At 55.8% G+C, this 21118-nt stretch overlaps 1 protein-coding gene across 18 annotated transcripts; it reads right to left on the bottom strand.

Moving 5' to 3' along the window:
- Positions 1 to 706: 706 nt before the first annotated feature.
- On the bottom strand, positions 707 to 21117 carry Als2cl (ALS2 C-terminal like). Of its 18 annotated transcripts, none has more exons than XM_017313354.2 (28): positions 21008 to 21112; positions 20780 to 20895; positions 18414 to 18523; positions 17091 to 17222; positions 16172 to 16370; positions 15784 to 15849; positions 15289 to 15454; positions 14700 to 14831; positions 13826 to 13945; positions 12699 to 12757; positions 12485 to 12551; positions 11936 to 12132; positions 11465 to 11530; positions 11054 to 11152; positions 10775 to 10936; positions 10344 to 10455; positions 9306 to 9383; positions 8313 to 8443; positions 7077 to 7250; positions 6845 to 6941; positions 6514 to 6671; positions 5887 to 5952; positions 5352 to 5525; positions 4558 to 4600; positions 3675 to 3736; positions 3401 to 3550; positions 3092 to 3188; positions 707 to 2821 (listed from the first exon to the last, which is right to left on the bottom strand). In XM_017313354.2, the coding sequence occupies exons 4-28, from the start codon at positions 17191 to 17193 to the stop codon at positions 2741 to 2743; spliced, it is 2859 nt and encodes a 952-aa protein (XP_017168843.1). In that variant the 5' UTR covers positions 17194 to 17222; positions 18414 to 18523; positions 20780 to 20895; positions 21008 to 21112; the 3' UTR covers positions 707 to 2740. The 18 variants fall into 18 exon arrangements, 12 of the variants coding, with proteins under 12 accessions (XP_017168843.1, XP_017168845.1, XP_030100208.1 ...); XM_017313356.1 differs by lacking the exon at positions 21008 to 21112 and adding an exon at positions 17306 to 17382 and having other exon boundaries at positions 20780 to 21001; XM_030244348.1 differs by lacking the exon at positions 21008 to 21112 and adding an exon at positions 17306 to 17382 and having other exon boundaries at positions 17091 to 17219; positions 20780 to 21001.
- Position 21118: the final 1 nt, after the last annotated feature.

Here is a 21118-nt window from a genome sequence, read left to right as displayed (position 1 = left end):
CAGGTGAGGACCATAGCACCCTAATACACTGTCACTGTCACATGGGCCCACAGACTGGCAAATGTGCCCAGAGACCAGATACACAGTTGAGTGATAAAGGGACACTAGATGCCCAGCTTAACCCTACCCAGTCCTGGCAAACAGCCTTTGCAGACCCTTCGACCTCTCTGGAGTGTCCCTGGGCATGGCACACAGCCCGTACCCTTTATAGGAATGGCAGAGTTCCCACTTACAGAGAGCAAGCTCCATATTCTCAATATGACTGCTTTTGAACAGGGGTCTGGCCCCTCTTGTAGCTGAGAGTTCCACCAGTGGGCAGCTATCCAGGCATGTATGACCATCACATGCTCCGAGTCACCCACAGGCAGATGCCACAGAGAGACAAAATGGGGTGCGGGGACTTCAAGATGGTTCAACAGTGAAGCACTTGTGTAAGCTCGAGGACCTGACTTCTACTCCCAGGACCCACTTTAAATAGCTAGGCATAGAGCTGCGCAGCTGCAGCCTCAGACCTGAGGAGGTAGAGAATCCCTTTGGCTTGCTGGGGAGCCAGTCGAGGCAAATCAGTGAGCTCCAAGTTCAAGGACAGACTCCTTCAAAAAAGTAAGGTAGAGAACGGTCGAGAACAACACCTGAGGTTGGCTATTGCCTTTGTATGTGCAAACACACACATGCCAACACACACATGAACACACATGCACACAAATAAAGATGAAAATGGGTTTATTAAAAATCCTGAATAAATAAGTAGACTGTAATTGTGGCCATCACCCAGAAAAGTAGGGAGGGGAAAAACATATTATGAGGCAGGAGGGGGAATGAAAAGGCCTGGCGATCGAGACTAGCTGCGTCTCATCTCTCACTCTTGCCTCCTGAGTCCAGGAGTTATATCCAGCCTGATCTGATGAATCATATTCTCATTCTCTCTCTCTCTCCCCCCCCTCTTTTCTAAAGATTTATTTATTATTATACATAGGTACACTGTAGGTTACTTCAGACACACCAGAAGAGGGCATCAGATCTCATTACTGGTAGTTGTGAGCCACCGTGTGGTTGCTGGGAATTGAACTCAGGACCATCTGGAAGGGCAGTCAGTGCTCTTATCCACTGAGCCATCTCTCCAGCCCCTGATGATTCTCTTATTTCTTGGCTATACCTGCTGGATCTAGGCAGTTAGGGTATTGATGGTAACAACCATGAACTCCTCAGACTGCCCTCTTGCATGTCTCTAGGTCATAAACCAGGAGATGTTCCAGGCTGTAGTTACCACCCACAGAAGAATCCATTCAGGAGAGGCCGTTGTCACTGAGATGGCCGTGCACTGACTGCAGGTGAACCCATCCCCACTGGTCTCCCGAAGCACCGAGTGCAGATGGCTGCCTGCCACTCACTTCCCTCCTGCATGCCCCTCACGTGTTAGATTTGCCTGTAGGCTGTGCTACAGCCCTGGCTGCTCCTGGAACCCACCAGGGCGTTGTGGGAACCCCAGGACTCACAAAGACCGGAGGCCCGAGTTCAGTTAATGCTGGGGGCAGGAGGGTGGGTGGCAGGTTTTTGTCACAGCTGAACTGTGTCACAGGCACTTAGGGCTGTCTTTGAGAGAGGAGCCTCCGTCAGTTTAACCCTTCCAAGGATCTTCCTAGGGACACAAGTTCCTGGTAGAACTCCAGCCCGGGTCCTCTGTTTGTGATGAGATATTTGGTGGACCCAGCCAGAGAAAGCCTCTTTGCATTCTCCTGGGTTTCACAGTGCAGGAGAACCACCAGCTCTCTTCACACAGGGCTCCACATTTTCTGAGAGGCTCTGAAGGTGTCCCTCTCTGAGGCTCCCAAGAGCTTCAGCCACGGCCTTAGGCATTACCTTTTTCAGCATCTCCTTCTGCCCTTCCCACACAGGCTGAATTGGTGGGAAGTATACCGGGGGCCAGGAACAGTGACCCAGAACTCAGCGCTGTGACCAGACTTATTCATGGTCCTGAGCCAGAGATGTTCGTCTGTCAGGGCACTAGTAAGCCTTGGATATCCCGGTTGTCTCTCCCACAGAGAGGTCAGAAAGTGTCTCAGGTACGTCTGCTGGCAAGCCAGGCCAGATAATGATTGCTGGTGTTTATATCACATGCCTTTGCAAAGGGCAGGGCCTGTCAGAGGCAACGAGGCAGCTGAGCATGGACCTGCGGTTTTCCTGTCCCAGGTGCTACTGAGAGGCCAGCTCAACACTGAATCCCAGCTGAGGAGGAGGAAACAGGTTCCCTCACGGGAAAGAGAACTGAGCAGACCGAGCCTTTTGCAGTTTGGGACCCTCTGGACAGGGGGAGAGAAAAATAAATGAGATGAACGCTGACATGAGAATGTCCATTTAGGTCCAAAGAACGGAACGGAGCCAGATCTTGGGAAGGGCTGCCGTGAACTGAACGGGAAGAATGATGGAGACCACCATGCAGCAGGCAGCCCTGAGACTGATGGTTCAGAGTAAGGGCTGAGGCCACGTGTAGCCAGGGCTCCTCACCCGAGATGGTGCTAATTTCTGAGGAAAGGGTTATCAGAGCCCAGACCAGAGGCCAAAGGATAGCCATGAGCTCTGGGGTCACACTGCAGCACTTGGTGTGGCCCTGTAGGAAGCAAAACACCGTCTCCTTTGAGAACCATCTCTACAGCCTGCCTCGATCCAGGCAGTGGGGAGCAGGTTGTCAGTGCTTGCTTCACAGAAGTCCACGGCAGGCACTTGGTCCAGAGTGGCCGTGTCACCAGAGTTCTCTAGCGTCCCAGTGCCCGGGCAGATGGTGCAGCCTCATGTCTTCCTTCTGGATGTGCTCATAACAGGACTGGGGAGAGAGACACAAGGTTGGCGCTAGCTGGTAGATCTGCTCCCAAAAGCATGCATGGCTCCAGGCTCTGAAAGCCACTGCATCACCTCCCTGTGTACACACGGCCCCGGTTAGGAACAGCTGTCAGCCATGTTCTGCAGGCAAACAGCCTTCCCTCTGCACACTGCTTGGAGCTGCAGCTTGGAGGGCTGTGAGGCTCACCTGCCCTGTGACAAGCGCCAGCCCTGTGAGGACCCTTCCCATGGGCTCGGAGCTCTGGTCCCTCACCTCTAAAGCTGTCAGCAGGAAGTCATGGAGGCCACCTGTGTGGACGGGATCCATCATGTCACGGATCAGGTGGATCTCAGCTCCCAGATGCTGAATTCTAGAAAAAATGCCATGGCAACAAAGGAGAGAAGAGGAGGGAGGTCAGGGACAGACACCCCACAGCTGGGGGAGCAGCCCCCGCCTAGAGAGCTAGACAGCTCTGAAATGGCCCCAGATCTCATGAGACTGGCTCCTTTCTGGGCTTCAACTCCCCCGTCCTGTGTTTTGGTGTAGACAGCGGGGGGGAGGGGATTCCTGGTCCTCACTCACCGAGCTCGGGACACCACATAGATAAGCAGTGGCAATAGGTCATCCATGGGCAGTTTGTATTTGCAGCCCAGCACCCGTGACACCGTGGCCTCAATTTCCCCATAGGTCTTCTCAAGTACCTCCAGCTTCTCCCGAGGGTGCACTGTGGTGCTGTAAGCAGGGTGCAACTCCTGGTCAGGCCTCAGGACTCAGTCTTGGGAGGAGGAAGAGGAGAGACAGCACCCCACCCCACCCCCATGCCCTTCCACGCGCTCCCACTAAGGCAGACACTCACATGATCTTCTGCAGACACTCAGTGGCCGTCAGGAAACACTTGTCCCGGACCAGAGAATATCTCTAAAGATGGGGAGCAAACAGGGGTCTAGCTTGATGTGCTCGGGTCCTAGGGTCCCTTGCCACCCACACCTACACCGCCCTGACTTAGTTACATCTCTGCCCTGGTGGCTAAGAGACCCAGGGCGGAAATCCCACAGCTCCACTGTGAGCTTCATGGAGGAACTAGGTTCCAAGGGGCTGAGAGGACCAAGATGGACAGATCATTTGATGACACTCAATTCCAAAGCTGACATCAATGGTCTCCAGACCCAAGAGCTTGTTGAAACCCAGGTTCCTGAGTTGGCTTCTTGCTATGATATGGTAAGACTGTGGATGGGTTAGGGTTAGGGCTAATGGGCTCAGTGGTGGAATTTTTTTGCCTAGCATTGCAAAAGCGGTGGAGGCCAAGAATCTGTCTCCCTAGGAGGATCCAGATGCTCCCGAGACAGTGGGTGGACTCATGTGCCCTTGATCATGGCTGTCTGGTATGGCTCTTTTTACACAGGAGAAAATTGAGACTCAGAGCTCAGGTACACAACCCACTGCCACAGCCAGGAGAAGAATAGAGCCTGCTGCGGGAGCCTGGTCACGTGGGAGTCACCTGTGACAGGAAGGAAGCCTGGGTCTCTCCTTCCTCTCTGGTCTCTCCCTAGGCAGTCAAGACTTCGATGCTCCAAGACCACACACCCCTCCTCCCAGTACCACAGGACCCTCCTCCTCCTAGGACCACAGGCCCCTCCTTCTAGGACCACAGGCCCCTCCTCCTTCCCGAACCACAGGCCCCTCCTCCTTCCAGGACCACAGGCCCCTCCTCCCAGGCAAGCGGAACACAGCCCTCTCACCTGATTGCTTGTCAGCTTGAGGTCCTTGAGGGGCCACAGATGCCTGAAATTGGAGACACGAGGTGGAATGCTTTGCTAGTCTGAGCTCAGAGGACCTGTTTTTGTGTCCCCCAGGAAGGGCTAAGCATAAGCAAGGGCAAGGGAATGGGGTCACTGTGGCATTCTCGGGGGTGTATACACACAGTCCGAGGCCAGGGAAGCCACTGGGTCCTGGAGGAAGAGATCTTCCGCTGCTGTGTGACAAAGGAATCCTAGGCTCCGGAGGAGAATGGGACCTCAGAATGCTGCGATCCCAGCAGGGACAATTAAGCACTTGGGACATGCATGCGTCAGAGGGGCTCTAAGGAAAACGGGTGTATTAGAGGCAGTGGGGGTGGGGAGGGGAGGGGTAAACACCTGTCTTAGCTGCTTCCAGAGCAGCCATCAGTTTCCTCTTCAAGACCCCTCCTCCCCCACTCTCAGTCCAAGTCCAATGGTGGATCTGGAGGCAGGCCCAGTCAGTGCTGGCCGACAGGGAGCACTATGGGAACTAAGGGATCACTGAGCACTGTGGGAACTAAGGGATAGGAAAGGCGGGCTCTCTCTGGGGGTCAGTGGAAGAACTGAGCCACAGGGCAATAAATCTGGAGTGGCTGGCACGGAGCTCTGGCAAAATCAGCGCAGGGGGGTGGGGGTGGGGGGACAAAGGTGTTTTCCGTTGTGGGATGGTTGAGCACCCAGCCACATCCCTAGGGCTCTGCGGTGTTTGTCGCCTCCCCCAGAGCCCCTGGCTGGGCTGCCAGAGGCAAGCTTACTTCTGCACATCCAGGAACTCCAGCAGCTTGGTGTCAGGGAAGAGGCTGAGGTTGGTGATGCCCCGGCTGTACAGTCCATCCTCTCTCTCATGGAGAAGCAGGTACAGTGTGAAGAGCTCTGAGTAGAAGCTGGGCAGGATGAGGGGCAAGAGCAACCCGTGCACCTGCAGGTCCCTGAGAGGCCACAAGGGGTGGGAGACGCTGATGTCAAGGGTCGGTGCTGCACCAGCAGAATTAACTCCTGCTCTGTGTGACTTAGGTTCATGCCCTCCACACCTCAGTCTCAAGGTGCACAGGAAGGAGGAGGCCTCTGGCAACTGCTTCCCCCTCTGCACAACTCAAGCAGAAAGATGTATCTAGTGCACGGTGCCCCACCTCCCGCTCCTGGGTGGCTCCCAGGACCAAGGTCATATGTCACCATGTTGCATACATGGTCAACACACCATGCTTGGTGGATAGTGTATGCAACCAGTGCTTTCCTAAGAAGCATTGTTACCCAGAGGGAGGCCCCAGGCACAAAGGCCTTGCCAGGTACCTGGTCTCCATGTTCTCCTCCTCCAGGGTCTGGCCCTGGCGCTGCAAGGCAACCTTCAGTAGACCCCTGCAAGACGATGAGAGGGGCGTGATGTGGCTGCTGCCCACTGAAACAGGACCCCATCCTCCCAGCTTCCAAAAGTGAGGGCAGGTGGTCCCATCTCCCAAAACTGGCTGGCTAGATCTGCATTGAATGCTTGCAGAGTCTAGCTTCTCCTGCCACTGGGGGGTCCAAGGCTGGAGCTATGGTTGAGTGTTGGGTGGTCCTGGCACTCTGGTGGCAGCTGAAGCTCCTATCTGTAATATTTATGGGATCTAACTTCTACCTGGGAAAGGATAGACGGAGCTTGAAATTGAGGGTCACACTCAGCCCAAAGCAAAGGTAGGGTTTCTATAGGGTCAGGAGTGTGCCAGGGACCAAACAGGGGTTGGCCCCTGGCCAGGAGCTATCGGAAGCTCTTGCTGTCATCTCTGATACCTCTGGCCACCGTTGGCACACTGACCAAGCTCTGATCCTGTACCAAACAAGACTTGAGTCAGAGGCATCGGACAGAGCCAAGCCTTGGAAAGGGCTATCCTGGGCCAGTCCCTAGGCTGTGGTCATCAGCCTGTGACATCACAGGCTCACCTGTAGGCAGCCCAAAGCTCCCGGGCATGCTGCTTCACCTCCTCCTGGGCCATCTCCTGCAGGTGTTTGTTGGCCCCGATGCCTGAATATGTGGCCTGGAAGGTCAGCATCAGGGTGCGGAGCAGCTGCCCCAGGGGGTGTCGGGAATTGCTCAGAGCCTGGACCCATGAGAGACAAACAGGGATGCTTAGAGCCAGGGTCTGGAGCACAAGAAGCCCAGACCAGCCTCCTCCCGGACAGGTACCGGGAGGCCCTCTGAGAACCAGGAGCTCCAAAGGGAGTTTGCACCATGCTGTGAGATGCAGGAGGCCTCCCAAGCCTGGGCCCTCACCTTCCTGAGGTACTGCTGCAGGGCCTTGGGCTTGCGGTGCTGCAGCAGCTCCTTCAGGGTATCTTCCATGCTGCCCACACAGTCCTCGGGGTGGCTCCTGGAGCACCATGCACAGTGTCCCTCGCCCACCCCTGAGTCAGTAGCCATCCCCCACGCCCCCACCCCTCAGCCCCCCAGGAGAGCTTCCCTAACCCTCTCTGACCAGCAGGGATATCTAGAGGGCCAGGCTCACCTCTCACAACACAGGCACTCCTGGGACTTGCGTAGCTCCCTGGAGCTCTGCGTGTGGAAGCCCAGGAGGGCTTCCTGCTGTTCCCCAGGACAGCCTAAACGCAAGAAGTCCCGGAAGGGGCTGTAGACTCCCTGCCAGCGGCTCTCCACAGGGAAGGTGCCCAGTCCCAGCTGTCTGTGATTGGGAACAGTGAGAGATGCGGAAGATGGAGCCAGAGCTGGCAAACCCTCACTCGCTCGGCGCAGCACTAAGAGGGTTGGTGCGACCAGCCCGGCCCCAGGAATGGGGCAGGATGGAGGATGCAGACAGCTGACCTCCAAGGCGAGTAGAGAAGAAGACAAGACAGAGAGAGGGGCATTATGTTCTGAGATGGAGAAGATGCAGGTACATAGTTCTGCAAAGGGCCTGGAACACTGGAGGCCAAATCCAGATGGTCGGTCTTGCAACAAGACAGACCAGGGCCCGGAAGTGTAGGGTTCCTGTTTTTCCCTGCCCTGCCCTCTCCCGTGGCCTCCCTGGGGTGGATCCTGCCTTGCGAACAGGCTGAGTGAGACCTGACGGTACGTCTCACAAAGAAAACCATATCCCGCTGTCACCGCACAGGGGTCCCACACCTGCACCCCGCCAGGCTGGAGCACACCCCTCCAGGACCACTCTCCTCTCCTAGCTCCTGCTGTCAGAGAGAAGCAGTATGCAGGGACAGCAGGCGGGTAAGTCCTCTGTACCCCTCTCCAACCTCTGAAATGCTACCGGGGACAATTTTCTGTAATCCCCCCTTAGGCACACCTAGAGTCTCAACACGTATGGCAAGAGTTATTCACCTGAGCTGAGTTTTCAAAAGGGGATGTTCTGTTCCTATAGCAAAATAATCTGTCCCATAAACTACTTCTTGAAGTCATGTGATTTTACTTACCAAGTTTCTTTTCTTCTTCTTGGCTACCAGGGAGCTCAGAGCCAGACCAAGGGGTGCTATAACTCTATCTATAACTATGTGCCTATCTTTCTCTTTTAAGATCAACTCACAATCTTTCTAGAAATAAAAGAAAACCTAAAACCAGGGTCAAAGTGAGACTCACAATTCTATTTTTCTTCCAGTGTACGTAAGGCAGCCTATTCACCTAGCCCTAGACTTCAATAGCCTCTGGCTGGAACTTTGGTAATAAGGCCTTCTCTGAGCCCCGAGGCCTTGGGTGGGAAGAGACACAACACACACTGCCAATTAGAATGGGCTCTCACCTCTTGCGTGTGCTGCTTGGGTCAGGTGGGAGGGCAGCCGTGTCCAGCACTCCCTGTGTGTACAGTCCTTTATCTGTCCCACTGCTGAAAGAACCATCCAAGGTAAAACCATTGGGGAAGGTGACCTTGCCCTGAGGACAGAGAGAGGGAGAGAAGAGATGTCTGTGTGCCCAAGCCAGCTGTCCAGGCAAGTGTGCCAATGCTGGGCCTGCTTGGGTGGGTCAGATGGGAACGTCTGACCTAGTGTTCCATCTGTCCATTCAAGGTGCTAGAATATTCTAGAAGTCTCACCCACCTCTGCTGTGAGGCTAAGTAGCTTGGTCCAGGGATCTAGAGGGGGCAATTCCTTGCTGTGGGGAGTTGCTAAATTCATAGCACTCTTAAGCACTCATAATGCACCAGACCCACCTGTCTTCCTTTTTTTTTTTTTTAAGATTTATATTTTAATGTATACGAGTACACTGTAGCTGTCTTCAGAAGCTACCAGAAGAGGGCATTGAATCCCATTCCAGATGGTTGCGAGCCACCGTGTGGTTGCTGGGATTTGAACTCAGGACCTCTGGAAGAGCAGTCAGTGCTCTTAACCGCTGAGCCATCTCTCCAGCCCCTGCCTGTCCTTCTGCATCCAAAATTATCCCCAGATTTCCAAAGGCCCAGCACAAACACAACTATATTTTGCTATGCCAACTCCAGCAGGGACACTGAAAGAATGGTGACCCTAGGGACAGCTAGCTGCCCAAGACTCGGGTGGGGACGGCTCTACCGGAGCACAGCGCAGACACAACCAGACAACCCTCTGGGCAGGAGTCAAATCCTCCAGTCCCTTGTCACCTGGCTCTGTCAAGTCAGTACTGCACGCTGCATGGCAAGGACATGGAGCCCCTGAGACACCACGGAGGTGGGAGGGGCATCCCCTCCAGCTGCCCATCCTCCACCGTCAGCCTTGGCTCTGAACCCTGGACTTAGGAGGTGGGGAGAGAAGTGGACACTCACCTTCCCTAGGAGCGTCAGGTCCCTGGTAAAAGTACCTTCGTACAGAGAGTCGTCCTCGCAGAGCAGGATGCCTGGGCCCTGGGAAGGAAGAGAACAGAGGAGAGGGAGGTGAGACTGGACAGAAAACCAAGGTGGGTGGACACTGACCCACAGGGCCAAGAACCCCCGAGTCCTGGCCCTGCCCTCCCTAGGGCAGAGTTAGATCCCGTGGACCCCACCCCTTGTTTTCTTTAGTTAGCCCTCAGACTTGGTCAGTCCTCCTCAGCAGCCTCTCCAGGAAGCCCCTGAATACTCAGGAAATGCTGGCTTCCTTCCAGCTGTCCCTGTCTCCCTGCTACTGCCCTGGGTCCTCAGGGCCAATCAAGTTCCCTTATGACCTCCGTACGGCACCTGCCAGGAAGCTCCCTCACAAGTTCACGGTCAACTTGTCCCTGAGTCTGTGCTGTGGGCCCAGCCTTGTCTTTCCTTCCCCTTTTCTTTCAGGTCTCCTTTGGTTCTTTCCAGAACAAGGTGGAATCTAAACAAACAAGCTGTAAAACCAGGTACAGCTGCTGCCCAGAGCCCCACTACACATCAAGGCCCTGTCTAGTGGAGAGGCGGGAGGCAAGAGGTGGAGGCCCAGGCTGGGGGGGGCAGGGGCTTGGGTTTGAGCTTAGCCTCAGCCGGATGTGACTGTGATGTTGGGCAGGTCCTCTGATGTGTGCCATCAATAAACGGGTGTCATTCATATGCTAAGGACAATGACATCAATCGCTGGAGTCACTCGAGGACTCCAGAAGATGGTGATGGTTCAGCCAGGGCCAGCGCAGGGTCCATGAGGCCACTGGCTGTCCTGTGGCACACTTGGCTCTTGCGAGCTCATGTGTGTCCCATCAGCATCATTGACTTGAGTTGCAAAAGGGGGAAGGGAGACTAGAAGAAGCCTGGCTTGCGCCAAAGTCAGAGTAGATGGTGGCAGAGCTGGACATCCCTTGTCACCCACCCAGCTTGGCTTTAATTCACCTACAGAGAGTGCCCAGGGCAGGGACTACCACTCACAGCCATCTTGTCCCCTTGGAATGTGCCCTGATAGCAGACGCCTGCCTGGGTGACCACGACCCCAGGGCCATGACGCTGGTCAGCCTGCCACATGCCAATGTAGCGCTCGCCCCTAAGAGAAGAGGGAGTGTGAGAGAGGAGGGTCAGAATGGTTCCCTTGCGCCTTCTGGATGCTCTGCTGGCAGGGGGGTGTGGGGGAGACAGATGGTGCTAGAAAACAAACCCCAAAGAAAACAGAAGATGGCAGAGAAGGGGCAGGCATGCTGGGTGGAGCCCCCTAGAGGTAGCAGGAAGCATTGACGGAGGGAGGTGCCATGGAGACAGGTGTCCAGGACAGAACAAGATAAAAAAGCTGAAGGGGCGCACAGAGGTCAGAGAGGGACTGCAGCTTGAGCCAGCTGGACTTCTGGCTTCTCTGTACCAGCACTCACCTGTCCCTGTCCTCCTCGATGCCGTAGCCACTCCTCTGGCCTCTCTCCCAGTGGCCCGTGTACCTGAAGGGCTGGGGAGCCTGTGGGGCACTCTCGAGGATGCCAAACCCGTGCCGCAGACCGGCCTGAAAATAGCCCTTGTACACCTCGTCAGTGCCATACCTGCAAAGACGCGCCTCCTGGAGCTAAGTCCAGAGGCCACTCCCCAGCCCCGCCCCCGGCCCCGGCCCCGCCCCCGGCCGCCACCCACCTTCCCCCTGCAGGCCAAAGGTCACTTACTCACAGATGCCGTACTCACACATCCTGCCTTCCCGCCAGTGGCACTTGTAACAGTCAAACTTGTCCTCAGAGGCCTGGGGCACCAGGCAGATGCCAAAGCTGACCATGTGGTTGGGTGGGGTTGGAAGTGAATATCCAGGCCACTTGCCTGATCAGGTGCCCCTGTCACGTCCCTCCATTCTACCCAGTTGTCCTTGTCTCCAAGGAGTCCCCCAGTAGATCTCAGAGTCCCCTGTTCCCTTACAAAGGTCCTCGGGACACCCCTCCCACCATGGGAAGGAAGGTTCCCCTTCTGCGTCTATGTGGTGAGAGGACTGGGCCATCTGACCACTCCTGTGCAAGGCTTGGGAATTTGGGGCAGCCACTGGCTGCCTCACATGCCCGTACCCACACCCGCCCAGGCAGCCTTACCCATGCTCCAAGCCCTGGTAAAAAGTCCCCACGTGGTTCCGCCCATCTGGCCACTTCAGGGTTCCCCTGGAACACAGGAGGCACACAGCATCAGGCCACTGGACCCCAGCCCCAGACAGCTACATGCCCAGAGCCCACAAAGTCCCTCCCTTCCTCTACTCTAACTTCTTCCAACTAGACTTTCTGTTCACCCAGTCCTCACATGCTGCTGAGATACCTCACAGAAAGTAGCCCCATCTCCTGGCACAGCTGTCCAAGCAGTCTTGTGGGGCGCTGGGGTACCCCTGACAACTTCCATGGGGAGAGCCCTGGCAGTACTGACATTCTCCTTTCCCCTCGAACCACGGGAGTTGCAGAAGGCAACACCAAGCTTTAGGAGACTGACTCCCAGTCAATGGGATTTCTAGCGAGCTCCTTCTTTCTGACGATGCACGTGCCGGAAGTGCTCAGCCCGCAGCAATGGTGACTCACTTGCCATGGGGCTTAGCTCGACACCACTCGCCATCATAGGTAGCCTGGCAGAGCCGCCCCTCTCGGCGGAAGGTATAGGCCACACAGCGACATTCAGGAGGCACAGACGTCTCCCGGCCTGATCCCAGCACAGGGAAGTCCTTCTTGCCACAGAGGGCCTGGCACACAGCCTGGGTCACCTTCCACTGCCAGACAACCTGGCGGGGACGGGAAGGCAGGGGACATGTCATCGCTGCTGCAGGTATGCCCTAAAGAGGCCTCCCAGGGCACCGAGTCCCATCTCCTCAATGCTGTCCTCAGGCACACTACCCTCCTAAGATACGGCAGCAGACCTGAGATCCTTTGAGCAGCCCAGGGACTACACTCCAGAGGCCTGTGCAAGGGTGGGAGCCGGCCTCCACTCCAATCTAATGATGGAAAAATTCCCACTCCTCCAACATTGGGCTGATACCCAAGCCAGGCACGCCCCCAATCCATTTCTGGGCCTGTAGGGTCGGCACTCTGCCCTCCCCTGGCTTCTGGCTTGGCCTCCATCATTCATACACTCACCTGGCCCTGGGGGTCTCTGGTGCAGAAGGAGATCTCTTCTTCAGGAGTGAGGATATGAAGCACACACCTAGGCAGACAGACGTGACAGATTCGTGAGCCCCATTTCTGTCCGGGGTTGGAAGTGGGGCTCCCGTGGGAGCCTGGCGATGTGGGCGGGTTTCATGGGGCCCAAGGAGAGAGATCCAGAGCACCTGCAGCTCCCGGAGTCACTCACTTGTCTTGGCCGGGTTTTACCCACACCAACTTCAGGTCAAACGTGTGGGTATTGTGGCCCTGGAAGAAGATGGAGACGGGTTGTCCAGAGCAGCATTTGCAGAGTCACTGATACCGATGCCCCTCAGGCCTGGAGCACGGTCCTTCCACGGCGGCCTGTTCCCCTTTAGCTGCAGCTCCTCCTTTTCTCACCCTAGGATTTGGACAAGCCTCCCCCACCCCGTGGGGGTTGCCAGTGTTTTCTAGAAACATAGTTGGCCCCCCCGACAGCCTCTGCTGCAAACCTCTAAGGCTCCTCTTGCCTGGGGACCGAGGCCCACCAACCACAGAGGCTGACACATGCAGTTCCTGCACCTGCCTCCACAGTCTCTGTGCTCTGAGCATCTGCTGCTCAGCCACGCCCTCCTGAGCTTGCCCTAAGCATCCTTCACCTTTGCTCATGTTTCTCCTTCTACCAGAGAAGCTACCCTGCTCTGAGCCTGATGGGAAGTTCCTTTCTCTGGAATGTCATCATTTCCCATGTGGCCCAAGCAGGCTGCTCACTTGACCCGGAAGTGGAAGGGGCTCAAGGCCAAGCCAGAGAATGGAGGAGCTTACAGGTCATAGCAGAGAATCAAGCAAGTCCCACAGAAACAAGGTAAAGCCCAGGCTAAAACAAACCCTTCCTCCCTTTCCCTCCCTCCCTCCCTCCCTCCCTCCCTCCCTCCCTCCCTCCCCCTTCTTCCCTCTCCCCCTCTCTCCTCCCTCCCTCTTCTCCCCCCTCCCCCCTCTCTCTCAAGTTGTTGTTTTGTCAGGCATTTTGTAGCAGCCACAAGAAAAGGAACTTAGACAAGCAGGGAAGGGCTAGAAACATCTCTAGTAGACAAACTGCAACCGAGGGAGAGGAAGTTACAGACACAATCAGAACAAACCCCAAGCCAGGCTGCCATGCTGAGGAAGGGGAGACAATGCTGTCACCACAGGTGAGTTTGGCCAAGGTTACTGGCTCTGGGACAAACCCTGAAGCCTCGTATGGCTTCCTCTTGACCCACAATCCCTGGCCTCAGCCTCAACTCTGTTCCTTTCCTGTTCAGTTTCCAATCTGACCCCAGAACCCCCACCTCACGCTCCCCCTCCCCGCCCCCCAACCTGCAACAGGACAAGCGAGTCATCAAAGAGCAGCACGCGCTCAGCCCGCAGTGGAGTGACCACCACGGGGATGTCCTGGCTGTCCTGCAAGAGTCGGTGAGCAGGGCTGCAGAGCACATCCTGGTGGGATAAAGAGGGAGACAAGAAGGTCAGGCGCTGGAGGCTGCAGGTCAACGCTGCACCTCTCTCCTGCACCCCAGACATCTCCTAGAGACCATCTCAGCCAGTATCACCCAGGTCTCTCTCTCTCTCTCTCTCTCTGTGTGTCTCTCAGAGACACACAGACACACAGACACACACACACACACACACACAGACACACATACACACACACACACAGACACACACACACACACACACACACACACACACACACACACAGAGATACACACATACACACACATACACTCAAGCGATGATGCTCCAAGGTGCAGGGAGCAGGGAGTGGGAGGGGTCGCCCCTGACCCAGCCCAGAACACCAGCTTGGTTTCTTTCTCTGTCCTTTCCTGGGTGGTCTCCATTCTGCCCCATCACAGCCAGCAGGTTCCTGATACCCTCACCCGGTATGCTATACCCTCTGTCACCCACGGTTATTCTGGCCTGCTCTACTCCTGGCCCAAGCCTGACAAGTCTTCTGTCCTTCCTGCAGGGCATTATATACTGTGCTAGACGGTGACAGGCACGTGTAATTGGTGGCACCACCAGAAAAGTCAGTTCTGCTGCCCGAGCCGATGGCTAAGTGTGACTGACAGCCATCAGGTTACCAGATGGGGAAACTGAGTCACAGAGCTGCTCAGACTACCCAGCACAGCCTCACATCCAATATGGGACAACCCCCTTTCCTTCCTTGACTGTCCCAAAGCCCCACACTCACCCTCAGCCGGCTGCTGAGGCTGTGCCACAGGGCCTGTGTGGCCACAGCTTGGTCCAAGGCCTGTCCCATGAAGGACTGCAGGTTTCCAAACAGGGTGATAGCATGCATCACCAGCTCCTGGGCCGGGTGGCTCTGTGGGAGGACAGGAAAGGAGGGGAGGATCTGATGGACTTGGAACCAGCCCCCACTCCGGTGATGGTCATGAGGGTCTCAGCCCAGCCTCATCCGGTCAGGCCTAAACATAAGCCGCAGCTCAGCTTGCTCTCTTCTCCCTGACAACCCTTCTGGGGACGGGAAGGGAGCATGAAGGTGCCTCCAGATGGATATTTCAATGACAGCATGGTGTGGCCCTGGGTCTTATGTCCTCCCACTGAGTAGAGAATTCTATGCCTATTCTTTGGGTGTCCCATCAAGGGAGGGCCATGCGCTCAAGATTCCCTAGTGCAGACTCATGCCTCCAGAGCCCTTCCCTAGGAGCGGGCTATGTTCTCTCGGGGCCCCTCCCTATGGCTTATCTCGGTCCCCTGAGCCTTCGCCCTGTTTTTCCTCTTCCCAACACTTCCATCCTTAGATTGCTTCTGGTACCCACCTCATCAAGGGTGTCCCTGAGGCTCAGCAGGAGAAGCAAGTATTTCTGCACGTGCTGGGAGAGTGGCTGGCGGAGGGCCTGGCACATCGTGGTGCCCACAGAGCCCTCAGAGTTCCCAGAGGACAGTAGCTGCCTCAGCGCCTTGCGCTGGCTCCTCCAGAACTCACTGCATTTAGGAAGGGCCACATACTGCCTCCACGTCCCCATTCCAAGCCCACATCCACCTGCACCTCCCCTCACCCACTGTGGTAACCACTTCCCCAGCTCCCAGACCCAGGGCACCAACCCTGTACCCCATTAGCCCAGCAAAACCCTGAGCTCTCTTCCTAGGGGCTTTGCACCCTCACCTCAGAGGAGATAGAGGCAGTAACTGCAGACACTCAAGTGGTGGGTGGGCAAAGTACCCACTCTGCTGCTTTGGGGTGGTCTTCCCCAACTCCCCCTCCTCAGACACTCACAGCCACATAGGGGCTACTGTGTCAGCCCCAAGCTCACCTCCTCTTCTTTGAGACCTTCTGAAAAGCTTGCGCCACCACGCAATCAGTGTAGGACTTGATGTATCTATGAGCAACCCAGGATCACCTTGAAAGCCCAGCTCCCAATGCACACTCAGACTCTGCCCTCTTGGGGGGTCCCAGATACCACCCACTGAGCAGCCAGAATCCTGATGGTCTAGGCAGTTGCCCTCAAGCCATGACCCAACAGTTGTATCTCATAGGTCTGGTCCAGGCCTGAGCCTATATGCCTGCTACCAAGCCAATACCCTAGACCATAGGAGACCCACCCCAGCTGACCCTTAGGATCAAATAGCAGAGATGGCACTCTGGCACTGTGGCCAAGCAACAAACTGTCCAAAGGCAGGGGTGAGAGCAGGGCGTCTTACTCCATGTGGGCTTGTAGGACATGGTCAGCATTGCTCAGTAACAGCACGGCCTCTAGACCCTTGGAAGGTGGGTGGTATAGCCTCTGCCGCAGCGAAAGCAGGCTTTGCTCTGTCACATACCACAACCGCTGGGCACTCTCATGCAGCTGCTGCAGAAGCCGAAGGCACTCTTTGCCACAGGGATCTGAGGGCTCCGGGTCTGTGGAAAGCAGAGCCACCCTGAGCTGGCGTTGATGGGTAGTCCTGTAGCTCTAGGAGGCTCAGGACTGTATTAGTACCCCATAGAGCTCCTCAGGGGCAGGGCATGCTAGGGTAAAGGGCTGAACCCTGAGTAATGAGGCTTGTATGTGTGCCTCCTGCTTAACAGGACAACCCTAATCATTTTGGGGAACCAAGATTTCTAGCTCCCCTGAGTCTCTGCCTCTTCTCTTTAGACCCAGATGCAGAACGTGGAGTCTTCAGGGTCACTCCCAACCACCTTAGAGATACACAGACAGGTTGTGAGAGAGGAAAACACCTGCCCAAGGTCAAATTCCAAGGGTGACCCCCAGGTGAAAGCCTTATGTGTCCTGCCTTCTAATCAAGGCTTTCCAAAGCATCCCGGGGAGCCCCGTGTGGGAACAGGGAGTGAGGCAAGCGGTACACATAGGCCTGTGGTCCTCAGAAGCCATTTGGGAAGGCAACAGCCAGGACCTGGTGGCCAAGGCCTCACTCAGTTCCATCAAAAGATACCAGCACTTCCACTTGAGTTTGAGAAGGCTATCTCAGAATGTCTAACAAGGGAGAAATCGTATCCCTGGGGGGCCCTCCTGTGCCCCCTTCCCCACTGAGGCCTACACTCGCCAGCTAAGAGCAGAGGCTGCATCTTACCGCTGGGAGCCCTCCTGTGCCCCCCTTCCCCACTGAGGCCTACACTCACCAGCTAAGAGCAGAGGCTGCAGGATGAGACTGATGGTTCGAGCAAGAGTCGTTGAGAAGACCTCCTCCAGCCGGAGCAGGTCTGCCTCCTCAGAGCTAGACATAGCCAGGGTGCGGCGAGGCACTCGGCCTACTGGGTAGGAAGGACACAGGTCAGAGAACATGGCAGGGGCGCAAATATCCTCCCCAGTTCCCAGAGGTAAGGCCCATAATCACCTACATCAGAGTCAATCAGTGAGTCCAGCTTCTCACAGAGAGGAGGTCTCTCCTGGCCACTGACCCTGCCCTGCTCCCTGCCCCAGAGGGAATAAAAGCTGAAAACTACCAAGGGAAGCATCGCTTCCCGCCCGAAAGCATGTGTTCTTTCAGCCTAGTTTCGGCCTGCTCAGACACTCCATGAACCCAGGCACCCAGGGGGATAACTACCTCATCGTTCTTTGTCCTGGATATCTTTCCACTGAAAGGCCCCACTCAGGGACTCTGTGATCTTTGGGGCAAGGGGCACAGATGCTATCAGCTATCAGATAGGTTGAGCTATATCTGATATGCTATCAGATATCAGCTCAACAATATGCTGATATCCAGACTCAGGGTCCTTGTCACTAAATAGAGCTCAGTAAGCCAGGGGAGATCTGATACAACAGCAGTCTGGAGGCCTCCTGATGAAGCCACCGGGGAGACAAGAGGACAGCAGAGTGTAGTGGGGCACACCCAGCACTGGGGAGGCAGAGGCAGCAGGATTTTGCTATGGACTCCAGGGCAGTAACCTAAGATATGACCTTATCAGAAAGGAAGGGGGAAAGAGAAGGACTGAGGAGAGGAAAGGAGGGAGAGAGGGAGGGAGGGAAGGAGGGAGGGAGAGAGAAAAAGGAACAGGAAGAAGACAGCTTAGTAGCAAGGAAAAGTAAAAGTTCGGGGCTGGAGAGATGGCTCAGCAGTTAAGAGCACTAACTGCTCTTCCAAAGGTCCTGAGTTCAAATCCCAGCAACTACATGATGGCTCACAATCATCCATAATGAAATCTGATGCCCTTTTCTGGGGTGTGCAGGGTTGGAGCGAGCAGGGTCAGAGCAAGCAGGGGCTGGAGCGAGAGCTAGAAAGTTGGCTCAGCGGTTAAGAACACTGACTGCTCTTCCAAAGGTCCTGAGTTCAAATCCCAGCAACCACATGGTGACTCACAACCCTCTGTAATGAGATGGTATGCCCTCTTCTGGTGTGTCTGAAAACAGCTACAGTGTACTTACATATAATAAATAAATACATCTTAAAAAGAAAGAAAGAAAGGTTCATTGAAATGTCTGCCCAGCCTGTGAGGATGGCCCACCTTCATTGGCCGGCAGACAAGCCTCACTTTGCCTCAGTCAACCCTGAAGATCATGCAGAGCTTCAGAACGAGGGAACAGGAGATCACACATCAGACTCAGCAAGACAAACCTGGTGACAGGTGACAGAAGGGCAATGAGAAAACTCAGCACGGACAGGAGCCCAGCCCCTGTAAGTCCACCTCCCCCAACCAGACTGAGCAGGATAAGTGGGTCCCACTCAGGAACAGGGTCACTGAGGTAGGCAGGCAGATCAGCTGCCCTAACTGAGCGATCTTAAGCAAGCTGCAATACAGCATCCTGACTCGAGGCACAGGTAGTGAGGAAGCATGTCTGAACCTAGTCCACAGCTGGGCTGTCTGTGGCCCTGCTCAGGCAAAGCCTCCCAAAGCCAGCCCTCACTGTCTTCACTTGGCAAGGATGTTCATCTGCCCAAGTGGCCTGACCCGGAGGGACGCCTCGGGGTGGGGTTAAAGCGTTTTCACTCTGCCTTGTCCTGACACTCTGAAAACGTTTGAAATGAGCAGACTGGGGTGAGTCAGATGTCATCGGGGTGGCCAATGATGGGCAGGTAGGCAGGCACCCCAAATGTCATGAGAGCATCACAGGTCCCTGGCAGAACCTAGGGCTCAGGAGAACTGGCTGCAGAACAGAGCAGGGCGGGGACCTCAGAACTCTGGCCCAGACATTCCTGCCCCACCTTTCCTGCTGCAGTTTGGCTGCATGGGGAGGAGGAGAGACAGGAAAAGGAAGCCGCTAGACACCCAACAGGAGCCATCTTTGCTGGCAGTAAACATAGTGCCTCCCCCCAAACACAGACAAGCAGAGGGTGAGGAGGACAGACTCGGGATCCTCTGGTTCGGCATCTGGTTTCCACTGGCCATGAGAGCCCAGCTGAGGGACTGAGGTGGGCCAAGTGACCTGGGCCTCCCTGACCCTCAACCATGTTTCCAGACATTGATAGACTGGAACGTCTATCCCTATAACCTTGAACTACCCTGGTACCCTGCCCACATTTAGCCGGCTGTCCACAAGAGATCCATCTCAGCCTGATATGTCATAGCTTACCCATCCCTGGTCCTCTCTGAAAAGGAGATCTAACTAGACCAGGACATTTCAGACTCCTGTGGTTGCCCCTCAAAAGAATAAACTGTAGAGAGACGCTTCTCTTGGCATGGATAGACTGGACCTGGGTAGATACGACAGACCCAGATTAGCAGCCACTAACTCTATAGTAGTACCTTTTAGGTCTGTGGTCCCAGAAGGATTTCCACCCCCAGGAAATCACATCACCAGAGGAAAGGGCAGACATTAAACATGGATGGTAAAGGTGGCCCAGGAAGGCTACATCTGGAGTCTGATATAGAAGTCTCCCAGCTAGGAGCTAGAAGCGGTGTCGTGAGTAAAAGGCCAGACACGAGTGTTTGAGAGTATGAGCCAGCAAGAATATTCTCTCTAGCCCTGGGCCCAGCACCCATCCCATAGCCCTCTGGTCAACAACACGGCTTCCTCATACTCTCCCTCCTGCCAACTCTGGGGTCCTGAGTGGCAGGCTGTGCAAACGGTGAATTTGAGGCATGGAAAGTCCAGGAGGGTGTAGAGATACTATCTGTAGATCAGGTGCAGAGCTCAGACCCAGGCCCCTCACTCCCAGCCCTAACAGGCTCACGAGAACTAAGTGGCTCAGAGGTGCTGGGTGACTCACTGAGGTACACCCAGCATTCCTAGTAGGGCCCAGCCTCCCTTCTCACCCCGGGTAGACTTGGTTCAAAAGCTGCAGGGTGAGGCCAAAAAAGTTAAGCTGGGTGCACAGGTGACTCAGCTATTGTCCTTGTGGCCATCTAAACAGTAGCTAGACCTTTCCCTTGCATTCTTGGCCTCTGTCCACACCAGATCGCTCCCAAGCAGGGTCACTGGGGCCTTCCCTGCCCTCACCCAGTTCTGGCCCCTCAGGCCCCTTAAGCCGCACCCTAGCATGGCACTCACTCTGGTATTTCCTGATCTGGAGTGGCATGGACCTTATTTCTGCTTTTCCTGGACTATGCTAGAGGCCCATTAATCAACCTACATGCCCGGTGGGCAGTGGAGAAAGTGCTCCAGGCAAGTGCACAAAACTGTCACACGGGCCCTCCAGTCTTCAGCCCCTTCTCTGCCTCTCTTGCCCTACATGCCTCCCAGTCTCCGCATTAGCTTTTCCCGACTGCATTAGTCAGTTCCAAACTACTCTGCTCCAACATTCGGACATCCGTCTAGGCTCCTCCCAGGCAGGCAACACCACCTTTTCGGCTTCTCTGTCAGCCCTTCCGCCCTGACCAGCCAGGTCACCTGCTCCTGGCAGCCTCTCTCCCTCTGGGTGATAAACTCGCACCTGGGTTCTGGCCTGGACGCAGGGCACGGTGCTCGCGCTCCGCACTGCTGCTAGGGGTTGGACCCCGCGCTGCGTTTAAACCGGAGCCGGGCGGCCACGGGACCGGGAGGAGGAAGCTGAGACCGAAGATGGAGGGCTCGTGACCATGGCAGCGGGAGGAGGAGAGAGCCCCCACCCGCAGCTGAGCTCGTGGGGCAGCGGACCCCGCCCACCGACGCGCGCTCTTACCTGCGCTTTGCGCCGCGGTGCCCCGAGTGGCCGCGCAGCTCCGCGCCGGGCCGCCCTTCCTCTCCGCGCCCCGCCCCGAGGTGTTGTTCGCGCGGGGGCGTCTCCGAGGAG

The sequence above is a fragment of the Mus musculus genome, chromosome 9 (assembly GCF_000001635.26).
Source record: "Mus musculus strain C57BL/6J chromosome 9, GRCm38.p6 C57BL/6J".
Classification (NCBI taxonomy): Eukaryota; Metazoa; Chordata; class Mammalia; order Rodentia; family Muridae; genus Mus; species Mus musculus.
Note: the sequence above shows the minus strand (reverse complement) of the source record. Positions and strands in the feature narration are given on the sequence as shown.